General features: G+C 54.6%; 9 protein-coding genes across 9 annotated transcripts; 5 read left to right on the top strand and 4 right to left on the bottom strand.

Annotated features, from left to right (window-relative positions):
- Positions 1–611: 611 nt before the first annotated feature.
- PV07_03155 (uncharacterized protein) lies at positions 612–1,958 on the top strand (the record flags this gene model as incomplete). Its single annotated transcript, XM_016389824.1, has 3 exons — positions 612–1,133; positions 1,183–1,471; positions 1,522–1,958. 3 exons carry the CDS (start codon positions 612–614, stop codon positions 1,956–1,958), a joined length of 1,248 nt encoding a protein of 415 aa, XP_016251726.1.
- A 332-nt stretch (positions 1,959–2,290) lies between these two features.
- On the top strand, positions 2,291–4,701 carry PV07_03154 (uncharacterized protein). Its single transcript, XM_016389823.1, has one exon. The coding sequence runs from the start codon at positions 2,506–2,508 to the stop codon at positions 3,667–3,669; it is 1,164 nt and encodes a 387-aa protein (XP_016251725.1). The 5' UTR covers positions 2,291–2,505; the 3' UTR covers positions 3,670–4,701.
- Positions 4,702–4,856: 155 nt separating this feature from the next.
- PV07_03153 (uncharacterized protein) lies at positions 4,857–7,592 on the top strand. Its single transcript, XM_016389822.1, has one exon. It carries the CDS (start codon positions 5,047–5,049, stop codon positions 7,195–7,197), a length of 2,151 nt encoding a protein of 716 aa, XP_016251724.1. The 5' UTR covers positions 4,857–5,046; the 3' UTR covers positions 7,198–7,592.
- A 257-nt stretch (positions 7,593–7,849) lies between these two features.
- On the top strand, positions 7,850–10,257 carry PV07_03152 (uncharacterized protein). Its single transcript, XM_016389821.1, has 3 exons — positions 7,850–8,552; positions 8,796–9,248; positions 9,344–10,257. The coding sequence occupies exons 1-3, from the start codon at positions 8,429–8,431 to the stop codon at positions 9,847–9,849; spliced, it is 1,083 nt and encodes a 360-aa protein (XP_016251723.1). The 5' UTR covers positions 7,850–8,428; the 3' UTR covers positions 9,850–10,257.
- Positions 10,233–12,944, bottom strand: PV07_03151 (uncharacterized protein). The gene is made up of 4 exons (XM_016389820.1): positions 12,544–12,944; positions 12,099–12,478; positions 11,742–12,036; positions 10,233–11,682 (listed from the first exon to the last, which is right to left on the bottom strand). Exons 1-4 carry the CDS (start codon positions 12,758–12,760, stop codon positions 10,718–10,720), a joined length of 1,857 nt encoding a protein of 618 aa, XP_016251722.1. The 5' UTR covers positions 12,761–12,944; the 3' UTR covers positions 10,233–10,717.
- Positions 12,945–13,716: 772 nt separating this feature from the next.
- On the top strand, positions 13,717–15,606 carry PV07_03150 (uncharacterized protein; the record flags this gene model as incomplete). Its single annotated transcript, XM_016389819.1, has 3 exons — positions 13,717–14,013; positions 14,086–14,725; positions 14,780–15,606. The coding sequence occupies 3 exons, from the start codon at positions 13,717–13,719 to the stop codon at positions 15,604–15,606; spliced, it is 1,764 nt and encodes a 587-aa protein (XP_016251721.1).
- Positions 15,607–15,668: 62 nt separating this feature from the next.
- On the bottom strand, positions 15,669–17,164 carry PV07_03149 (uncharacterized protein; the record flags this gene model as incomplete). Its single annotated transcript, XM_016389818.1, has 2 exons — positions 15,669–16,420; positions 16,754–17,164. 2 exons carry the CDS (start codon positions 17,162–17,164, stop codon positions 15,758–15,760), a joined length of 1,074 nt encoding a protein of 357 aa, XP_016251720.1. The 3' UTR covers positions 15,669–15,757.
- A 674-nt stretch (positions 17,165–17,838) lies between these two features.
- Positions 17,839–18,530, bottom strand: PV07_03148 (uncharacterized protein; the record flags this gene model as incomplete). The annotated part of the gene is made up of 4 exons (XM_016389817.1): positions 17,839–17,979; positions 18,053–18,236; positions 18,289–18,340; positions 18,392–18,530. 4 exons carry the CDS (start codon positions 18,528–18,530, stop codon positions 17,839–17,841), a joined length of 516 nt encoding a protein of 171 aa, XP_016251719.1.
- Positions 18,531–19,199: 669 nt separating this feature from the next.
- PV07_03147 (uncharacterized protein) lies at positions 19,200–22,196 on the bottom strand (the record flags this gene model as incomplete). The annotated part of the gene is made up of 2 exons (XM_016389816.1): positions 19,200–20,812; positions 20,861–22,196. 2 exons carry the CDS (start codon positions 22,194–22,196, stop codon positions 19,200–19,202), a joined length of 2,949 nt encoding a protein of 982 aa, XP_016251718.1.
- Between the last annotated feature and the right edge of the window lie 91 nt (positions 22,197–22,287).

The following is a 22,287-nucleotide window of genomic DNA, read 5'->3' as shown; positions in this document are numbered from 1 at the left end:
GGGCGATCCTCCTGAGCCTTTGACCTGGGGTAGCATCGAGAAAGATTGCGTTCCTGTCATCGGCGCTTTACCCATCCAAGATTAACAAGGTACCCAGGCTGCTTCCACGCGAGCAGAGAATTCTCTCGATGCAACTGCCATTGGTAGAGGCACACCCCCCACTCACACTCACAGCTCGACCCCTTTCGCTTTGACTCCTACGCTAAAATTGACGAAGAGATAGCCTCCTCCAGGACAGCATGGAGCTCCATCTTCACGTACTCGTACGGAGGAGGGTGCTCCACTGGCATGGTGCTACGGCGCCGTTCCAACAATCTAGCAATCCCTGCACGGCGTGAAACGTGCCCTTGCAGACAATGACAGTTCACGGGCCTGGACGCCAGGCCAGGCATGATTCCTTTCCACGCTCTCGTCAGCCTGCCATCTATTCGGCGTTTGCACCTTCCCTTTCCATTGCGGAATCCCGGTGGTGCTTGTGACGGTTGAGGTGCAACTGGCTTTAGGTGCTAGGGTACCGTGTCCATGCTCGGTTGGTATACATCTAATGGGTGCCTCCCTCGTATTGCTCTGTAAGTTGATTCCGCTGTCAATCTGTCGCCCAAACGGCCACAATGGCCGCAAGCTCGTCGGTCTCTCTGAACACCACGTTGGATCCTTTACCTTCAGTCTTGCGGCATGGGCTGGTAGCTGTGGCATTCTTTGGACTTCTTTCACTCATCTCCAGTGTCGCTCTCTTCACCTTCCTGACGTATCGACTCTGTGTATGGTATCACCGAGGGCAACTCAAGGATGGCGCCAATCAGTTCCTGCTCCTCATCTACAACTTGGTGCTGGCAGACATCCAGCAAGCCATGGCTTTCGCGCTGACGTCGGTATACCTTTCCCAAGATAAGATCCAAGTAGGAACCACGACATGCTGGGCCAACGGGTGGTTCGTCTCGACCGGTGACCTTGCTTCGGGAGTCTTCATCCTCGCCATCGCCTTGCACACATACTATGCCGTGGTGAAGGGCAGGCGGGTGGGAAACAAGCTCTTCTATGGCGGTATTATTTGCCTGTGGATATTTGTCTATCTAATGGCTATCGTTGGTGTTGGTATAAATCCCAGAATATACGTCCGAGCGGGAGCATGGGTATGTGCCTAGGCCCTTCTGCCGCTCAACCAAGCTGACGATCACAAAGTGCTGGATTGACAAAAGATACGATAAAGAACGACTGTGGCTCCACTACTTCTGGATCTTCATGTGCATGTTTGGGACAGTTGTCACGTATATCCTCATTTTTGCTTTTATCACAGCCAAGTCACGGAGCCGCTCGAATCCGAACTTTCCCAACGATGATGGCACCGACCCTGCCGCCACAAAGCGTGCTGCGAAATACATGATCATCTATCCTGTGGTGTATGTCGTTTGCACATTACCACTCGCAGGGGGCCGAATGGCCGCAATGACAGGGATTTCGGTACCATATTGTAAGTCTTCTTGTCGCTGCTGCGGGTTGCCACATGACTGATTGTAGCAGGGTGGTTCTGCTTAGCCGGGGCGGCCATCAGCTCCTGCGGATGGTTAGACGTTGTACTGTACGCGGTGACCCGACACGTCTTGATATTTGGCCGGGCTCCTCCACCTCCTCAAGACCTGGGTCTCGACACCTTTGGTTGGAAGGACGTCGGCGACAGTTTCTGGGGAATGAGGACTACCATTAGTGGCCCTCTAGGAGACCCGAACGCTCGAAGGCGTGACAAACGCGACTTCCTGGGGCGAAGTACGTCACGTCCGCTTCGCTCGCGGCAGTCGGATGAATACCACTTTGCCAGCCAGCCGGAGGGAATCATCACGGCAAAGACCACGATCGAGGTTCGATCAGGCCCCATCATTCATTATGCCGACTCAGATATGAGTGCGATTGAGATGGAAGACAAATCAGAGCGAACGCATTCGCATTCTCACAATGAGTAATGCGACGGGACTGGGACATGCGACCACGATCATAGCAATGAAAAAGAGGAATGCTCTGCGAGATATTACGGCCGGTTGCTGCAAAGAGAAGGGGCCACAAACGATTGGGACTGTTCAATATGTCTGTAAATGTGTGACAATTACCTGTGCATAAAGATCGAGTGAGGTTCGGATGCGGTTGGTGAATCCTCATTTGTATACTGAGTAGAAGATGTTGTATGTGGCGGGCGTAAACGCAGCGCGGAATTTATTTGTTCCAGCCCGCCGAGCCCTGGAAGCCTCACTGGCCCAATCTCCCCCGGCTGGAGCCCCAACAACCTAGCTTGAGAGCAGACGGTGCTCGCTTGCTCGGACTCACGGAACTGCGTCAACAACCCTCGAACTGGACGCTTTTTCGTTCCCATCGTCCAGACTCGCCAACGGCCCTGATACTGAGGTATAGCTCAAGAGCCGTCTGTCTGCACTAACCGCCAGTCTATCATAATGTGGTCGAAACACCCTGGCCTCTCGTGAAAAGCGACTTCCTGCACACCCAAACCCCGCAGCCATGTATCGACCTCCTCAAATAGCCCTCTTGGGGGTCAAACGAAGCCTGCGCGCTTTCCGGACCTCTAGATCCTATGTCTCAACTTCGGAACCTGTTCTTCGAACAGCCCTCTTCTTTCCCGGTCATGGCGTCCAACGAAAGGGCATGACGAGACCGTGGATCGAAGCTTTTCCCCGAACGTGCAAACCGTTCTTAGAAGAGATGGATGACATAGTGCATTGCAAGCTGTCCACTCTCATCGACGAAGGCCCCATCCTGCAGCTGGACAAGACGGAAAATGCCCAACCTGCAATAATGGCCGTATCCATCATGATCTTGAAGGTTCTCGAGCAGGAGTTTGGCTTCAAGACGGAGCAAGCGATCGACGTCACGTTGGGACACAGCCTGGGGGAATATGCAGCACTGGTCGCTGCCGGGAACCTGGAGTATGCATATGCTCTCGATCTGGTCCGGAGACGCGGCGACGTCATGGGAGAATGCACAAGAAAGGCAAAAGAGGAATCAGGCGAGGAATTCGGCATGATTGCCCTGGTCTGTGAGCCGGGCCAACTGGACCCGCTGATTGCGGCCGTCAGAGAATTCCTGAGCCAGGGCTCCGAAGGCGCAAAGGACGACTCTAGTGCTCTACCGGCATTCCAACAGATCTCCATTGCCAACGTCAACTCGAAGAACCAAATCGTGCTCAGCGGCAGCTTCCAGCGGATACGGAATCTGCTGGTCCACATCCGAGAATTTGGCGGACATGACCCCCGAGCTGTCGAGTTGAAGTCGCGCTCAGCCTTCCACAGTCCGATCATGATGCCGGCTTTTGAATTCATGAAAAAGGCCCTCACCCCGGATAAGGTGACATTTCCCGGCCGGGTCCCTTGCATCAGCAATGTCACCGCTAGGCCGTTCAGGTCGAAAGACGACCTCATGCAAAATCTTGCCAGGCAAGCTGTCGACACGATCCTCTGGTGGGATTCGATCAAGTATCTGGATCAGCAGGCTGGTTGCCGCCGGTGGCTCGGTGTAGGCCCTGGCAAGGTCGGACGGAATCTTGTATCAAAAGAGGTTGGCCGTTCGTCGGCGAAAGGGGGAGGTGTCTGGTCCATTACGGAACCGCATGAGATCGAAGAGGCCCTGCGCGCTCTGGAAGCCACTGCGAAAGAAGAAGACAAATAAGGGTATCACTGAGGGATTCAGGGAGCAGCTGGGAGCAGTCTTTTTCGCACTGGAGATCCATGCTGCCATGGTCCGGTAACGCCAACGACGCGAAGCGATGGTTGAGACGTGGTAACGGTCACGCCATCGAGGACAGGTGAAGGGAAGGTCGAGTGGCCTTGGCGAGGCAGAAGTGTTAGCAGGTCTGAAGCATTGTACAATGGCTGTCGATATGTCTGGCAGGAAAATTATGGGGCACATGTGATCCCAAAAAATTCAAAGGATATATATTTAATCCAGAGATTTTGTTCACAACACCAAGACCCCTACTGGGAATACTGGACAAATCACTTCGGCGATCCATTCAACAAAGTGAGATGCACAGCTCCTAGTAGGCGATCCCTCGATTCCTCCTCCTTCGATCGACCGAGTCAGAGAGAGTCCCAGGCATGTCTGGATACCTTCAAGGTATTATCAAACTAGCAACCGGGCTAGCAGGCACCATGTCTCGATTCTCCCTGCGACCGAGCGACCGAATGAACGAGCGAGCGACCGATCAATCGAACGAACGAACGAGCGGCCGACCGACCGATCAATCGAACGAACGAGCGAGCGACCGATCGAACGAACGAACGAGCGACCGACCGACCGACCGAGCGGAAAAACCTGCTGCGATTCAGCGGGTTTCACTTCCCATCACCCCCATTCGACGGGGCTGATGGAAAAAGTTTTTGTCAAATGGGAGAGTGGTGGTGGTGGTGGGGGGTTCGAATCCCCTTTTTTTCTATTGTTTTTGTTCTCACTGTGTATATTTTTCTTCATGGGGATCGTGATGTGTGTGTGTGTGTGTGTGAATTTGTGTGGGTGTGGCAGACTGTTGTACTTCTGCAAGGGCTGGTCAGATCGGTGGAGTCAGTGACCATCTTGTACAGCGCAACCCGTACAAGTGACTGGAATTCTGTCTGTCTGGGTCCAAGTGGAAGGATAGTGTACAAGGGAAATAATCAGCAGGGCCTTCTCCCATTGCCAGAGTGTGTTTGTATTCGGTTGGTGCCAGTATGTTCCTCCTCCGATTCTCAGCCTTGCGCTCGCGTGGAGTAAGTGGCTGACGAGGCTGTGATATGTTGACGCACGTGCCACAACACCGGAGAGTCTCACATGTCAACCTCCGACTGAACCGCAGCATCTCTGTGCCAGTCATCCTCCCACGACGTCAGGCCGGCTTCGTCTGGCACCAATGACCCCCTTTCCCCGTATTTCCATTGCTCTTTGCCTCCTACAGTAATTCTGGGCCTCGAATCTGGTCGTCTGCCCTTCCTATTTGTCTGGGTCGAGACACAGACACTCCAGTTTGCCAAATTCAAATCCATACTGTAGCATGCTTATCTCTCGGCTTCAATGAGTGAATATCTCCCCTCGTTCATTGTCGAACCTGTCCTGCGCCAAGCGAGGCGATTCTCCCGCCTCAGCGGCACCACTGAAGAGTCGCCCGGTTTCTTCCCTGCCGTGCCCGACCTGCAACGCTGGAGCCCTTCTCGCCTTTGGAACACCTCCCCTCCGCCTTCGCTCGAAGACCCTGCCGTCGAGCCAGAGTCAGAGCACAGAGAGACCACTGTGCAATCCATAGCTAGGACCATCCAGCTATGGGCCAATCAGCTGAACAGCTTCGACTCCATTCCCTCCCCTCCTTTAGAGTCCGAGGACGATTCGAGACGACCATCATCCGAGCCCTCTCTTCGACAAGAGCCCTCGACCACCGAGTTTCCTCCTCTCGAGCTCGACGCTTCACAGCCGCAGCGCCCCGTCTCTCTCCAAAATCTTCGCACGGACAGCGAAACCTCTCTGAATCCTGCCAATGAGCTGCCGTATCGATCCCGCGTCCACGAAGACAGTGCGCGGCCTCATGCAGCATCTGATCCGCTGAGGGATTTGTCAAGAATCGCAGACGTGGCGGGCACGCAAGACGTACAAGAGAATGGCGGCGGCCGGAGGAGGGATGGGTCAGGAACTCTACCAGAAGACGATGGAATGGGCGCTCTCCGACAGAAGATCAACGCTGTGTGGTCAGGCCCTGGCACGGCTGCGGAGAAATCAAAGCTCGTCCATACGTTGATGATGGAGCGGTATCAGAAGGGTCTCGCTGGCAAAGGCATGTTGTCCAGATCGCTGGACCCGTCTCAAAGACCGGCATCACCCAGTTCGACCATGTCAGGGGCTGGCCAGGAGATCAACTATAACCTCACTCCAGAAGCCCTCCTGCCGACCTATGCACCTCTTGATCCTGATGACATGGACTCGTCGGGTGAAATCTCTCAACCCGTGCTTGGCTGTGTCCATTACAAGCGAAATGTCAAGATGCAATGCAACGTGTGCGAAAGATGGTATACCTGCCGACTCTGCCACGACGAGGCCGAAAATCATACTCTGCCGCGTCGAGAAACCAAAAATATGCTGTGCATGCTTTGCAACACCCCACAAGCCGTTGGCCAGTTCTGCAAAACGTGTCAGGTTCAAACGGCGTGCTATTACTGCCCCATCTGCATATTGTGGAACAATGATCCCGAAAAGTCCATCTACCATTGTGACGACTGTGGTATTTGTCGACTCGGTGAGGGTTTGGGCAAGGACTTCTTCCACTGCAAGACATGTGCGGCTTGCATGTCCATCCAGGCCGAAAGCACCCACAAGTGCATTGAAAAGAGCACCAAGTGTGACTGCCCCATCTGTGGTGAGTATATGTTTACGTCGAATAAACCAGTCGCGTTCATGCGCTGCGGTCACAGCATCCACGAGTCTTGTTTCTCCGAGTGGTGTAATACTAGCTACAAATGCCCGATCTGTTCCAAGAGCATTGCCAACATGGAGAGCCAATTTCGGCGCCTGGACCGGCACATTGAAGAGCAACCGATGCCGGAAGAGTATCGAGACAATCGAGCCTATATCTTTTGCAACGATTGCAATAGCCGCAGCGTGACCAAATATCACTGGCTGGGACTGAAATGCACAATCTGCGAATCGTATAATACAACTCAGCTGGAGCTCCTGGGGGCTGAAGAAACCCCACAACTACAGGAGCAACAGGAACGAGCGCAGCAAGCAGGAACCTCTGAAGCAGCCTTGACAGCCAGTCAGAGCCACACTCCGACAGAGCAAGCGACTCAGCCTGTGGATATAGTAAGAGCGTCAAACCAAGCCGTCCCTCATCCTATCGACATAGGAACAGCGTCCAATACTCCCAGAAGCCGGTCCTCTTGGCTTCTGCCTCACTCACCCACAGCTCGCTCGGCACGATCTGTTTCCCCGGTGGTCGGGAGTTATTTTGGTACCGGGCAACGAGCACCAGGTACACCCGAAACACCTAACCGCCGAACAACATCTATGGATAACGATGACGATGACCTCGATTTCTGGGGTCGGCCCAACTCACCCCGGCAACACGACGCGGCGGAGGTTGAATCAGAGTCCGAGTCCGAGAGTGAGCGTGACGAGCCAATGGAGGAGGATGGAGAGGAAGAGGAAGATGCAATGGACTTAATCGGACACAGATGATGAGCTGGCGGGGGGCATAATGGAGTCCGAGCTACACCACTGGCCAAAGCAGAGAAAAAGAATGAGACATGACCGAAGAAATGATGCGTCGACCCAGGCTTGTCATGGTATGGAGTTTTTGCATATGGATCGGGTTGAAGAGGCAGGCTACGAGTGTAAGCGCTGACTTGGGTGTTGTGATCGTGGTTGGGGTTTGTTTTGGGAAAACGAAGAAAAAGGAGTTTTCGCATCTCCGTCTATACCTACGCACCTGTATCATTAGGGCACGTATTGATGATTTGGTATTGCGAGCAGTTTATGTGATGATCTGGGGATTTCCATGGGCTGGAGGGAGCATGTGACGAGGGCGTCCAAGGCTGTGCTTCGTAATGCTATATCTTGTCCTTCTTTCTTCTCCAACCACGACATCTGCCTCTGTGACTACAGCGCCATCATTGGACGGTAGATTCCGTCCACCCAGCCCATCACCCATCGAACCATGAATTACACCTTACACCTTGGCCCTGACGGGCTGAACGAGCCGGTGACGGTGACGGTTGACGGTGAGCAGATGGATTTTATCTCGACCTAAGTCCGCTAATACCGAATCAGGGCGCCACACCCTCTGCGTCCTTCTCGCAGCCCGTCCATCCTCTGCAGCTCTCTCACTTCTCACTGGACCGCAGCCAGTCCCCCTTGCTCCCTCGCGCACCTTTCTCCAATGGCCCAAACCCTCCCCGACCGAACCGGTAGCACGCACTTGGCATAGCCGAGAGCGCTGCGGGGAACCAGGGAGCTCGAGGAATGGGCACAATCCCAACACCCTGGACGCGAGACTACGAACGAACTGGTCCTCACACGGCAATTGCGACGTCGATGCCCGTGCCCGTTGGCCAGCCAGTGTGTGAGGGATAGGGATCCGCCCTGCAATTTTCCACTCGATATTATCCTGAATTCATCGCGACCGACCGGCCTCCCACCGGTGACGAGACGAGGTAACAAGGTATATATTCGTGGGCTCTGCTCCCAAACACACCTCGTGGGAAAAAAGACGCAAGAAGAGATCCGACACTTTTGTCCCCTCCCCTCCCACCAAGCGCAAGTTCCCCCGCCCCCCTTCGACGAACCGAGTCTTAGACAGTAGTGTTCTGATCCTTTGCTGTGCACGCCATCTCCATTACAAATCACCTTTCCCCCTCGATACAACAGCCTAGTCTATCCAATCCCCTGAAACGCTTCGACAAACGTAAAGATGGGTGACGCCGGTATGCCTCGATCGCTCCGGGAGAGCTTGGACAACACAAAGGTCAGCTATGTCCAACTCGGCGCTTCTGGCCTGAGAGTTTCCATCCCCATCCTAGGCGCCATGTCCTTTGGTGAGTCCAGAGTCTCTGCTTCTCTTCTGGCGAGCCTAAATAGTGTCATCACCCTGCTGTGAACTGAAGGTCACATCCATTCAAGAGCCAGCAGACGTAGTCAGTGAAAAGAGCGATTGAAAAGCTCCAAGGGAACCCTGCACTGCTGTCCCTTCCGCAAATCTTTCATCTACGCACGCTTCCGAGTGAAGAGAGAGAAACCAAACCACTAACTCATTTTTCTCCCCCTTTCGAAAACCACAGGTCACAAAGACTGGCAACCATGGGTCATCGACGATGAGGCAGAGGTGGAAAAGCTGCTCAAGGGCGCCTACGACCGAGGCCTCAACAGCTGGGACACCGCCAACGTGTATTCGAATGGCAAGTCAGAGCGCATGATCGGCCGGGTCATCAAGAAGCACAACATCCCCCGTCATAAACTGGTCCTTCTCAGCAAATGCTTCGGCACCGTCGGCGAGGAGCCTGCCGTTGTGCACATCAAGTACCCCGATCAGATCAAGAAGAGCAAAGACTACGTCAACCAGGGCGGTCTGAGCCGTGCGGCCATCTTCAATGCCGTGGAGGCGAGCTTGGAGAGGCTGGGCACGAGCTATCTTGACGTACTCCAGATCCACCGCTTTGATCGGACTGTGCCGGTCGAGGAAACCATGAAGGCTTTGCACGACCTCGTGCAGGCGGGCAAGGTTCGATACATTGGTGCGCAATCCCACCACATCCCCTTTACTCCACGTCCTCTTCCCCCTCCTCCCCACTTTCGTCCCCTGGACTAATCTTTTTCTCTCGCTCTGCAGGTGCAAGCAGCATGTGGGCGTACCAATTCGCCAAGATGCAGAACTGCGCCGACGTGCACGGGTGGACCAAGTTCGTGTCGATGCAGAACCACTACTCGCTGTGCTACCGCGAGGAGGAGCGCGAGATGAACCCCTACTGCCACGAGACGGGCGTGGGCCTGATCCCCTGGGCGCCGCTGTACCGCGGCCTGCTGGCGCGGCCGCTGGGCTCCGAGGCCACGGTGCGCGAGGAGAGCATGAAGGGCAACCCGATGTTCGGCGGCCTGGACCCGGCGGACCGCGAGATCATCAAGCGCGTCATGGAGCTGGCGGACAAGAAGGGCTGGAAGATGTCGCACGTCGCCCTGGCCTGGATCATCCAGAAGGGCACCATCCCCATCGTCGGCTTCAGCAACCTGGCCCGCCTCGACGAGGCCGTCGCCGTCCGCGGCAAGGTCCTGACCGAGGACGAGATGAAGTACCTCGAGGAACCCTACAAGCCCAAGCCCATTGTTGGCCATTCGTAAACACTCCCCCCCTGCCTCTTTCTTTTCCTGCACGAGCCGTTCTCCCCGGGAGTGAGGGATTGAGATTGGAGAGTAGCGTGTCCATTGGACGAGAGAGAGTGTGTGTGTGAGAGCAGAGACCTTCTCTACGTCTGTCTCGTCAGGGGAAAAGAGTAAACAGGGCAAGAGGAACACCAATGGTCAAACTCCGCCAGTTTTGAGGGATGAGATGGATGGACCAACCAAAGACTCGATGGGGGCCAATGGATGGCAGCACTCCAAAACCAGAGCAAGTAGGGCAAGTCAAGGACACAAACAACCACACAGAAACATCTAGAATGGAAGGTATCAGGGTAGACAATCATCAATGGCCAGAACAAAGTCTCAATCTGAGAACTCCATTCGAACCGAGTATATATTCTTCTTCAACGCGCATCCTGTATTGCTCCGAGGGATTGTGGATATCATTGATACCTGGATGGGGGCGAGGCTGAGTTCTGCGCCGTATTGCAGGGAGATGCTATACTAGCTAGTATCTCACCTAGGTAGGCTTTGCTTTGCTGTGCTGTGCTGAGCTGCGCCATGGCATGATATGCTACATCGCTAGAGCTATGTCCTTCCACCATTGTGGACCTTTGCACATATACGGTGGTGCATGGAACGCTTGAGGATGATAGTGATGGAGGTGCTTCTCTGGTAATTAGGTGGTCGGTCGTGAGTCCCTTTTCATTCCTATCAACACAACAACCCCTCAAAAGTATAGTTGTGCTTGTGATTTCTGATCCTTGGTGGACGGACCATCCTCCTTCTGCGATTACAGCTCCCCTCCTCGGTGCGTGGCCGCCTCCCCTTTTTGGACCGTTGTTACTTCCCATCGCCCTTCTCCTTCCTAAGAAGAAGGAAAAGTAGCCGCGTCGTTCGCCCGGGCGATGCGCCCGCTTCCACACGCGCCAACACGCAGTGTCCGCACAGGGTGCTGTTCAAACACCCACTGCGCGCCGTTCTGCAGGACGTACTGGTACGCGACGGTCTGGCCGGCCTTCAACCACAAATCGACGTACCACTGTGGCGTGGTGGAGGTGTAGTTGCCCGGGTTCAGCGGCAGGATGATGTCGTCGGCGTTGTTCAGTGCGCCCCCCAGCTTCGTGACGTTGCCCAGGATGAAGATGTTCTGGCCAAATGCTGTCGTGGCGTTGACGCTGAAGATCACCTCCGATTCACAGTCTTTCGTGACGTTCGGGGCGCCAGCCGCGAGGGCCGGGGTATAGTTCCCCGTGGCGTTGAAGCTCGTTCCGCGACATTGGGAGCTTGTGAGGTTCGTGTTGGCCAATGGATTCGAGGCGCCCCAGCTCAAGGGGAATTGACCTGCCCGACGGCGTGACATGGTGACGAAGGAGGCGAATGACCACGTCAACTTGGATGCCGAGGTGGAAAAGCCGGTGGTGCGGTCGAATTGTTCCGAGATGCTGCCGTTGGGGGGCAGATGTGGCTGGACCGCAGAGACAAAGCCGTCCGCATAAGTTGTCATGTTGACCAAGATTTGGTTCAGTACGTCTCCCGTATAGCTTCCGACGCTGATGGTGGGAGAGAGATCTTTGAAGAAGGGAAGGCTGTACTTGTCGACTGTGAGTTGCCCGACAGTTCTGATCTGGTGGACTGCATCGTACAGCATTTCTGCGGCGCCCAGTGTGCACAGTGCCCAAGGGTTTCCGCCATAATAGGTGTCCTCGGGGTATCTGCCGATCAGGACCGCGTTAGGAGGCTGCGCGTTGTTGTTAATCGGGTAGAGACTGCGGAAGCTGTCGACCAGGACTTTGTGTGTGGCAAGCATCTTTGAGTTGCACGGCTGGAAGTCTAAAGAGGGATTGGTCAGAAGAAAGAAACAGAACCTGTAAATACCAGGAATTGCTTACCGCTAGCATTGCAAGTAGCGTTCGCATCAAAAACCGAAATGCTCGCCAGGATGGGATCCGAGTTGATACCACTTCGGACAACGTTGTTGACATTCACATCGGCCGTAAGGTATCCTCCTGTGGCATTCCAGAAATTGTTTTGCAAAAAGCAGAGGATTTGAGGGGCCTGCGCGCATGGTTGACAGGTCGTGTTGAGCTGTCTCGCCAAGAGAGCTCCTTGGACAAGAGCGCGGTGCTGATTGGCGAGGGTGAAGAAAGACGAGCCGTGGACTTCTTCCCAGAGATCGTAGCCAGTCTGAAGCGATTGAGAACTTAGCTGAACGGAGCAGTTGGTTGACAGAATGCCGAATGACTTACCTGGTTCCAATACTGACCCACGTATCTGAGGTCGTTGAGGACCAGTGGCCAATAGATCTGTTTGTATAGAGCTGTTTCGTTCAAGTTGAATAAGACAGGGGCCAGTTCCATAAATGTAATGGCTCTCAAGGCGGGACCATCACGCTGTGGCCTACCCCAAGTACCGTCGAATCTGGTCAGATTGGTGTAGAACTTGGCCTCCCCGAGGCCGTCACCTGCTGGCCATAGCGAGCCCGAGGGGTTGGTGACAGTCTGCACAATGGCCTGGGCAGCGGTATAGTCCTCGATGGTTTTTCTGAGGGTCAAGTTACCGAAGATCAGTTCCTCAATGAGCATTCTGTAGGTCAAGGCCGAGTCACGGGTCCAGGTGTAGAAGTAATCTGCGCGCACATATCAGCGTGTCCGCACTCTTCCCGTTGGACTACAAAGAGGCAGTGAAACCCACTTGGATTGACTGTGGAGGGAGACGCGACGACAACCCCAGGGCTGGCACCTGGAACCAGACTGGAGTTGAGGCCTCCGATATTGGCTAGGACACCTTGGATGGCGATGGCTTGCTCCTGGGAAACAAATGTGGACAAGGAAGCTTGTCGTCTGTCCAGGGAAGGAGATGATGCGGTGAGAGTCAAGAGACTCGCCAGCAGCAGTGAGGAACACAGCATTGTGACGAGGGCGAAGGCAGATGAGCAATGTAGCACCAGCTGTTCTAGTACAGGGAGGAAGATAGAGAAGGAGAAAGAGAACGGCAGCAGGCTGTGACTTGGGGCTATGATGATGACGGCTTCATTGTCAAGCTGCAAGGCGTCTTCGACCTGCGTAGGACGGAGCTTATGCAGGTGCGTATTGGGGACAATTTTAGACGGTGAAGCATGCAACAGAGGAAGTTTTCGAGCTGTACGAATAGGCCAGATCTGGGGAAGTAACGGAGCTCCGATGCGAGAATGAGTAAGAAAGCGAGAGGGCATTGGGCATTGGGCATTGGCCCACCAGGGGCGACATTCACAGATTAATTGTACGTAGAAGACGGTGGCCAGCAGCGGGCATTGGCTGCAGGTTGATGGCGGTTGCTGATGGTGGAGGAAATTAATTGCCAGCAGCAGCAGAGCGAGTGGTGAGTCTGGTGGGTGGAAGGCACTGTTGACGTCACAGGCAGACACGGGCAGGCACTACCAGGCACTAGGCACCGGCCCACGGCATGTTGGCGCCAAGTCTTTTCACTTTCATCTCACTTCCGTCTCACTCACTGGGCCTCAATTATGTATATCGTATTCTCTGAGAAAACAGGTGTGTTGAGCTCTGTATCCTCCTGGCTTCTTGGATTACTCTTCTAGCTGCCCCTTGTTGCGATGCTCAGATCTATTCTGTTGGAGAGAGGGGGGAGTCGCCCGAGATGCGCAGCGTCGCAGCCAGCACTTGCATCTGCACCTACAGTACACCGGCATCTGCCCCTGCAAGCACCATCCCAGAACCCCGGATCGCTCGGTGTGCTTCTCGTCCGTCCTCTCCTCCAGGCCTCCAGTCACCCATTGGATACATTGTATAAAATGCCCCTTGCCATGTCATCAGCCCCTCTCCTCTCTTTCTCTCTCTCTATACTGTGCATTGGGTGTCCGTGAAAATGCCTGCAGACTCAACCACTCCTCCTCCCGGTCGCCGTCTCTTCCCCGACGCCATAGATGAAATCGCGGAAAACGACCCGACCAGACCGTGGGCTTCGATTCCTTTATCATCCAATCTATCCCATGGTTATAGAGATGTCTCGTTTCGCAGTTTTGCCAATGCCATCAACCGCGCTGCATGGTTCATCGAGTCGACCTTTGGCCACTCGGCCGATTCTCCAACTCTGGCTTATGTCGGCAAGTCTGACATGAGATATCACATCTTGGCCATGGCAGCCGCCAAAACTGGCTATCAGGTAAGGTGAGAGCGACTGTTGCTTCAGCCATTTCTAGGTCAAACCGTCGCTCACCGATGCTTTTGCCGCCAGGTTCTGTTTTCCTCCCACATCAACAGCCTTGCAGCCCACTTGAATCTGCTCCAACTATGCAAATGCCATCTTTTCTTGTCTGCAGAAGGCGTGGACGTCTCGGACATATTAGCTGCTCGCTCCATGAACCATGCCGTCTGCCCGGAGTTGGATGAGCTCCTTGACCCTTCTCCCGCAGACAAGTACCCGATGCCCAAAACTTTCGACCAAGCTGCCCGAGATACTTTCTTGATCTTGCACAGTTCAGGTACCACCGGCCTCCCAAAGCCCATTCGCATCACACATGCTCAGATGGCGGCCAATGACCAAATTACCCAGCTGCCTGAGGAGTGTCAGTGTGGAGGCCCTGGTTTCCGCAGGCTCAACCCCATCAACGTTACAGCGGGGCGACTGATTGTACCATTTGCCCCCTTTCATGTCATCAGCGTCATAATCCTTATGTGTTTTACTGTCTTTGGCAAGACCGTTTACGTCTTTGGACCTTCGGACCGGAGCATGAATGCATCGGACTTGCTCGACGCTGTTGAGTATGGTAACGGAGACTGCATCTTCTGTGCTCCAGCGCTGCTAGAGAAGTATGCGTCCTCGGAACAAGATCTTGCCAGGCTAAGCCCATTATCCAGCATCACATATGGCGGTGGTAAGATCGAGCAATTACGATTCGAATTTCCTATATAGCTAATTGTGCCCCCAGGCGTACTGTCACCTCGAGCCGCAACCATCCTTACAACCCGCCTCAAGAACACTACCTTTACTCAATTCTTTGGCGCGACCGAGAGCGGGTGGTGGGCTCTGTATCAAGTAGGCACGGAGGATATGGAGTATGTATCGGTAGATGCATGCCATATGGGCATTGAATGGCGGCCCGTAGCGGCCGACAGCGACAATCAACCACCGATCGACAGTGACTCGAAGTTACAGCCGGCCGCCAACACGCTGTACGAACCGGTTATAGTCCGTTTTGAGGATCCTACAGCCGCATCTCGGCAGACCATCTTCCAAACATTCCCGGACTTGAATGAATACGCGACAGGCGATCTCTTCGCGCCTCATCCGCGTCGACCCAATACATGGAAATTCGCAGGTCGAGTCGACGACCTGATCCTCTTTGGCCACGGCATCAAATTTCACCCTGCGGGCATCGAGGCCAGGATTCAGCACAGCCATGACCGGATCCAGGAGGTGCTGTTGTGGGGAGACAGGCACCAACAAGCAATCACATTGATTGAGCTGACGGACGAGGGTCTAAGGGATATGGAGCGCGGAGGGCAAGACGCGGCGCGGCTGCGCAGTGAAATAGACCTCCTGATCGACAAGGTCAACGTTGAGGCACCCCTAATTGCAAAGCTCGCCAAGACGCATGTTATCTACGTCACGCGAGAGAAGCCTCTTCCTCGCACGTCAAAGGGCAGTTTGCGCCGCAAGGGGGCGGCGCGAGTCTACCAGGCCGAGATTGATCAGGTATACCGCGACCATGGAGACCAGATGATGGGTAGCATGATGTCGAGGGTGCACAATTAACCAATCTAGGTCGTTCCTAAACGGGCTCTCTAGTTCTAGAAATGATGATGTAGAGAACTTGACAACCGGCCAACACTACCTGCCTTCTTCAAAACATCGTTGCCTCACAAGAGCCCACGCCCCGCTTCTGGAACAGCACTCACTCCAAACCTCAGTACTGCATGCGCGCCCTCATGGCGGCGTACTCGCGCTGCGTGATGGGCTCGTACTTGGGGGGATGGTCGGCGTCGACGCGGAGACACTCGATGACGGTGTCGGGGTCGGTGGTGAGGAAGTAGGGGATCGAGTAGCGCGCGCGGGTCAGCCTCTCGTCGCCGGTGAACCGGTCCTGGCGGGGCGGGAGCTGGACGCGGTGGGCCGTCGAGGTGAGGAAGTCGTTGCTCCAGCGCATGAGCAGGTCGCCGACGTTGACGACGCAGGTGCCGGGCAGCGGGGCCACGTCGACGAACCTCCCCGACCGGGCCGGGTGCTCGACCTGCAGCCCGCCGCAGTCGTCCTGGAACAGCATCGTCACGCTGCTCCAGTCCGTGTGGGCGGGCATGCGCGCCACGCGCCCGCCGGCCACCTCGCCCGCCGCCACGGGCGGGTAGTGCAGCAGGCGCAGCTGGTTGTGGTGCCCGTCGTGGAAGCGCAGCAGGTGGTCCGCGTCCGCGAGCCCGATGCCCAGCGCCAGCGCGCGCAGGATCTGCCGCGCCGCCGCCCAGCACGTCCAGTAGAACCCGCTCATGAAGGGCCGCCACTCCGGCAGCACGTCGGGAGGCGGCCACACGTTGGGCTGGTCCGGGTTGGTCTCGGAGCCGACTTCGTAGCTTTCCTGTTTGTCCGTCCAAAGGAGAGGGGAGGGGAGAAATTATTGTATTATTCGTAGGGGGGGAAAAGGAGGGGGGAGGGGATGTTCTTTTGGCACGAAAATCTTAATTCAAGATGTGGGAAAGGATGGGAAGGGAAGGGAAGGGAAGGGAAGTGAAGGGGGAGGAGGGGATCTTGACAGAATGCATCCCACCACCAAACAACCCCTTGGTCCTTCCCTCCATAGGCAAAGGATGAAGACAACAGAAAAGAGGCAGGCATGGAACAGAGGAGTAGAATGTACAAACAAAGGACGCGAATGGGTAGTAGGTACTGTAGGAGGATAGGACACACATACCTTGAAATCCTGCACCTCCCTCAACTTCCGGACCGCGGCCTCGTCGTCCTCGGCCGCCATCGCGCTCGACACCTTCTCCAGCCCCGGCCACGAGTAGCCCCGGTGCACGCCCCAGCCGGGCGGGTGCGGCGCCCTCATCTTGTCCTCCCGCGGGAGAGCGAAGAAGCGCTTGGAGAGGGCGAACGCCCGGTCCAGCTCGGCCTGCGGCACGCCGTGGTTCCTGACGTAGACGAAGCCGACCTCGCGGAACGCGCGGACGAGGTCGTGCGCCGCCTTCTGCCGCGCGGAGGGGGAGCAGTCTGTCGAAGGCGCAGAGGAGGTGAATGGGGAGAGGTCGACGATGGGGATGTTGGCGTCCGCACCGGCCTCGCGGGTGGCGCTGGTGTCTTCTGATTGGGAGATGGACCCCATGGTTGCGCGAAGGTTGGGTGGGGGGGTTTCGGATTCAAGCCTGGCACAGTGTCGATGTGACCTCCAGGAGGATGATAGAGAATAGAAAGAATGGTAGACGTCTTTTAAAGGAGAAAACCACCCTTTAGTGATCTCACCAGCTTGTACCACGCTGTGCCACGATCGACACAGGCTCAATAGCGAATGGAATTGCAACTCGCTTCGTCCATGCAAGGCGTTCCACGAAAGCCAAATATGAGCAACAATGCCTAATTCCGGCAAAAATGCTTTTCTTTCTGGCACAAACTAGACCGTAGCTAAAAGGTCTCAATTGGGAAGGTTCGCATTTATTCGTGGCCGGGTTTGCGGCTTTATCACAGGCGATCAAGGTCGACCCATACGTGCTTGTGAGAGGAAATCCACCCAAATCAGTTCAAGGTAATGTCATTGCTGGTCTAAGCTAGCAGATTGAGAGCCATCTGGGTATCCACCACCACAGGGTTGAGCAAACGTCGCCAGAATGAGTGAGAAAGAGAGCCCGCAAAGCACCTTGCCATGCACACCAAGCTGATTTTCTTTTGGAATAGCATATATGATCGTAGTGGATCAGTGATTGTGTAGTGGTACGAAGAGCCGGTCTTGCCGCTCAGCCAGGAGCGGCCTGGTCGTGCACATTGGAGTTATGGTCAACAGGTTTACTCATCGCCACCCTTCTTCTTGGATTTCTTGCCGACTGGGAGCCCTTCTTTCTGAGTGTGGACCTTGAGTCTCGTCCATGACTCTTCGGGGTCCCATTCGAAGCCTTTGAGGTATGGCTCTTCCATCTCGTCATCAGCCTGCAAATCAAAAATGTCAGCATGCATTTCGACCAATAACCGACTTCCATTGGCGACGACGGAGTAGATCTACCTTCTTCTTGAATTGCTTATGAATGGCATCCAGTGCATCCTTTATTGTGACACCTTTCAGGTTCCTTGCAGTGACCTCGAGACCCAAGGGGAAATGCAGATCGATCTTCTTGACAGGGGGAGTAGTGAGCAGCTTCTTCAGGATTGAGGGATCTTCGACCGTGGAAGGCGAGGTGTTGATTTTCCTGACTGCGTCAGCTCCAAGGCGTCAATAGACATGAGGAATGCCACTCTTACCATCCGGTCTTTTGCGTCTCAGCAGCAACGGCGATCTTTGTTCCCTCCTTCTCTGGTCTATTGTGAGCAAGAGTGATTGGAGGTTCCAAGGCATGAAGCTTACCAAGATCATTGATGTTCATGACACCGGGAGCGCTGGATGTTGTTCTTCGCTTGGTCTCCTTGGCTGCCTCCTTGTGCGCGGCATCATCGACACCGATGGCAGAATCGACCTTTGTGAGATCTGATGTGTCGGCAGACATGTTGGCTGTGAATGGAAGGAGGTTGGGTGATGGGTGAGTGAGTCTGAGTAGGGGCTATTGTCAGAGTCAAGAGCAATGAGAGGCGGGAGAGGAGGTTGCCAATGTAAGGTTCAAGTGATACTTACCAGGAACCAATAGGTGAGGTGGGAGGACAGATACCCGATGGAGGGTAGATGGTAATTGATGGGACGAAAGAGTTGGCTACACGCGGGATAGCAGGATGGTTGGGATGAAGAAGGGGGAAGTGAGCGAGACAAGAGGAGAGAGGTGGCCAAGCCAGAGCAATTGAGGGGTAGGACGCAGGACAGAGAGGTACGAGGCATCCCATGTTCCACTGAGAGTCAAGTGACCCGAGCAGCAGCCTTGACGTAGCTGGGTGGTGAGAGCTTCCCACGGCATCTAAACCTCACGCGACAAGCACCTCACCCTCCTCCACTCAGCGCCCAAGTTGCCCCTCCCGGGCCCCATCCAGGCGGCGCCATCCCCGCACTTCCAGGTAAAGGACGCCTAAGCTGCCTGGTGAGACCCACCCACCTACCACCGCAAAGCGTCACAGGCTGCTCGGAGAATCCAAAAATCCGGGGTAATTCCCTCACCCCTTTTGGCAGGCCTTGGCATCAGCATAAGTTTCTAATGTGCGTTTCAGACCATCACCAGCCTGCGCGATATCTAAAAGCCCGCTCGTCTCTTTTGTCCCTTCTTTCCCTTTTTCTCTGCTTGTCTGGTTCCATAAGCACCCCTCTCTGGCTGCGTCATGCTGAATCCCGGGATTGCCCCTTGACCTGGGCCGGTCGTCTGACTCGAACTCGGTGCGGCTGGCTGACTGCTTTGGACTTCTCGCAGTGGCAGGGCGGCGGCCTTTGGTCCACTGCTGATGTCAGGTAGCAGGTTTCGTCGCATCACGACTTCTTGACTGATGAGTTGAGTTCTTTCCAATTTCCGTTGGAGGCGCACCGCAGATCTCAGAGCCTTCTTTCTCTCTTTGGGATTCAACGACTCAGCTGCCATCTCCTCCTGCGCCAGCTTCATCATTTGATTCGTCTGCTGGTAGGAATAATCTTCTGGGTTCTGTTCAATGGATTCTGGAAGATGGACCAAGATGTTGGAGATAGTAGCTTGATGGTCCAGCAATAAAGGTGGCACGTCGTGACGAAATAATGCATAATTGCGCAGACGGGTAACTGCCCGTTCCTCTGTATCTGGGAGAGCCTCGGGCGTCGGTGCCTGTGATGCTGTTGGATCATCTGAGTCCAGACCCAGGGATGGGGATGGACCTTCGCTGTCCTGGGTCGGTGTCCAGTATGGTCCTGGAGAAGCGGGCGGAAGTGCAGCTATCCCAGAGGTCAACACGAATGCGCCGAAGAATGCATCTCCCACTATTTGGCGGACCAGCCTTTCGCGATTGACCCGACCTCGATCTGTGACCTGGTTGGACAGTGGTTCGAGATATTCTCTGACTAAACCCTCATAAATGTCAAGAAGTGTATGTCTGCGTGAAGAACTTGGTACACCTCCTATGACCTGCGCAGTCGGTTCGACCGTGATACCAGCCTGAAGAGCAAGAGTATCAAGCCATTCATCTGAGACTTGAGAATCGTGTTCCACGTCCGTGATTCGACAGCTATCGGTAATATCTGACAATAGATGGATGGGTGTTATCTTTTTCTCAACTTTGAGGTGTTCCAGATATTCAATGACCCGCTGCAGGGCCAATTCGAAAGACATTCTGTCGTCGACATTCTCCTTCAGCACTTCGTACTGCAGAAGACGTTGCCAATCTCGAAAATTGAGAGAAATACGTTGCGCATCTTGCGGAGTTGTTCGTGCAGAGCTGGCGTTCCCGGCAAAATCGTCTGTTCCTCCGCTATCCGGCACCACAAAATCATCTAGATCCTCGTCCATGACATATTTAGCACTGATTGGATAGTTGTCCAGCGACCGTGGCAATGGTAAATGCGAAATCGTCTCTGGCAGGTGATTCGACAGACCAAACTGGCCGAGTTCATTCTTGTACAATGCTTCAATGATCTCTCCTGTACCTAAGCTGGCGACAAGCTTGATAAGGCCAAATCCAACGGCGCCGGCATGCTGATTTTGGTCTGAGAAGGCGACTGGACACATCGTGATGTCAATGACATCCTTCATGCGTCCTTTGAGCTGCTGCGAGAACTGGAAGGTTGAGGGGTCTTGCATGGAGACAGTCGTTGAAGCCACCCCCTCTTGCCCGAAGACGTACAGGATAGCCAAATGGCTGGTGGCTGAATAGAGCAGTACCCACGAATCTAAGGCTGTGTTAGACGCCGCTTGTACATGACAAGAAACACACGTACCTTTTGAGGATTCAAGCACGCTCATGCGGAGACCCAGATCATTCCGGTCTCGGTAATGGTTCCAGGAACACACCAATTCCAGCACTTCGCCTGAGTCTCTGTCATTACCACTGCTCTGAGGTGAACTGAATATCAAGAAGCGCGATGTGGTCAGGACAAATACGTGGTCGCTCCGACGGCCACTATTTTTGACCTCGAGAATCAGGTTCCGATCGAGCTGAGAGCCCAGACGCATGTCGACCTCACCCAAGAACGATCCTGTCCGATCAAAAGCTGCAGCAAAGCGTCGATTGCACACTAAGAGTCTGTCCATAAATCCCTCGGGGTCCGCCAACCAGCAGACTCGGTGCCATGTGTCCTTGTATGTTGAGACTTTTGAGGACAGAGATTGTTGTCCAATGCTCCGTATATTGTTTGAGGCTTTCAGAGATACCTGGTGTAGGATGCGGGCCGACCTTGAATTTCTTCCCGTGACTTTCCAGATGCTCCATTGCCCACTGGTGTCTACAAGTGCCACGAGACTCTGATCATGGGGATTGAAGGCGGCATGTGCATGAGGTTGGGCTCCTGTCCTCGAATGCGGAATAGTGACTACTGGACGTGGGTCTAGAAGCCCTTCTGACGCTTTCGACGTTGACAACATCGGCCGCAAAATGGTCGTGCTGCTCGCCTTGACAACAAGAAACTGTGTGCCCCTGGAATGGCTCGACGACGCCACCTGAAGTATCTCGTCTGTCGAGTCGGTCCAGCATCCTGACACTTTGCTTGCGATGGAAGGTACTATGCACAAATCTGACAGACCAGCCTCGTTGGGGATTGCAACTTGACGCGCCTCGATGACCAAGAGCTGCAGAGTTTCGCGCCTTGAGCAGGATCGAATGGCGACAATAGGAGTGTAGGGTGCGTTATTGTGCAAGGTAGAGTCAAACGGACGTCGAGCATGCCCAAAAGCAAGCGCATTTTCTGATAGTTGATGTCTCCTCGATGCGACGGTGTTTGGCGAAGCGGGTAACTCGACGGCCACGAAGGCAGCATCGGGAACTCGCTTCAGGAAGAAATTTTGTAGTCCACGACCAAGTCTGGCGTCTTGCACTGTTCGAGATGCTTGCGCAGATTCTGGCGCGGGAATCCAAGTTCTTTCGTCTGCCAACAGGAAGTGAGATGAGCCGTTCCAGCTATGCCGCGCTCCTCCTAAGCCATCTGCTTCTCGAAATTGACCCTGGCGCAAGAACCTCCATTCGTGGTGTCGTTCATCGTAAGTAGCAGTACCAAGGTGTCCATAGCTCAGCACCCTTGTTTCGTGAACATGGTGACCGCTGCGCCGGGCATCAGTCATTGGAACGAACTTTTACCAGTTGTGAATAAAGTTGGGCGTGTGAGAAAGACATCGTCGGTCTCGACGCGCTGCTTCAATTTGTAATCGAGAT

This window comes from Cladophialophora immunda (assembly GCF_000835495.1).
Source record: "Cladophialophora immunda strain CBS 83496 unplaced genomic scaffold supercont1.2, whole genome shotgun sequence".
NCBI lineage: Eukaryota > Fungi > Ascomycota > Eurotiomycetes > Chaetothyriales > Herpotrichiellaceae > Cladophialophora > Cladophialophora immunda.
This window is presented reverse-complemented; position numbering and strand designations above follow the sequence as displayed.

Coding starts and splice junctions, on each gene's coding strand:
- PV07_03154 (XM_016389823.1), top strand. CDS start 2,506: ATGTATCGACCTCCTCAAATAGCCCTCTTGGGGGTCAAACGAAGCCTG.
- PV07_03153 (XM_016389822.1), top strand. CDS start 5,047: ATGAGTGAATATCTCCCCTCGTTCATTGTCGAACCTGTCCTGCGCCAA.
- PV07_03152 (XM_016389821.1), top strand. CDS start 8,429: ATGGGTGACGCCGGTATGCCTCGATCGCTCCGGGAGAGCTTGGACAAC. Junction 8,553..8,795: donor CCTAGGCGCCATGTCCTTTG/GTGAGTCCAGAG, acceptor CGAAAACCACAG/GTCACAAAGACTGGCAACCA. Junction 9,249..9,343: donor GGGCAAGGTTCGATACATTG/GTGCGCAATCCC, acceptor CTCGCTCTGCAG/GTGCAAGCAGCATGTGGGCG.
- PV07_03151 (XM_016389820.1), bottom strand. CDS start 12,760: ATGCTGTGTTCCTCACTGCTGCTGGCGAGTCTCTTGACTCTCACCGCA. Junction 12,479..12,543: donor TCCCTCCACAGTCAATCCAA/GTGGGTTTCACT, acceptor ATGTGCGCGCAG/ATTACTTCTACACCTGGACC. Junction 12,037..12,098: donor TGGGTCAGTATTGGAACCAG/GTAAGTCATTCG, acceptor CAATCGCTTCAG/ACTGGCTACGATCTCTGGGA.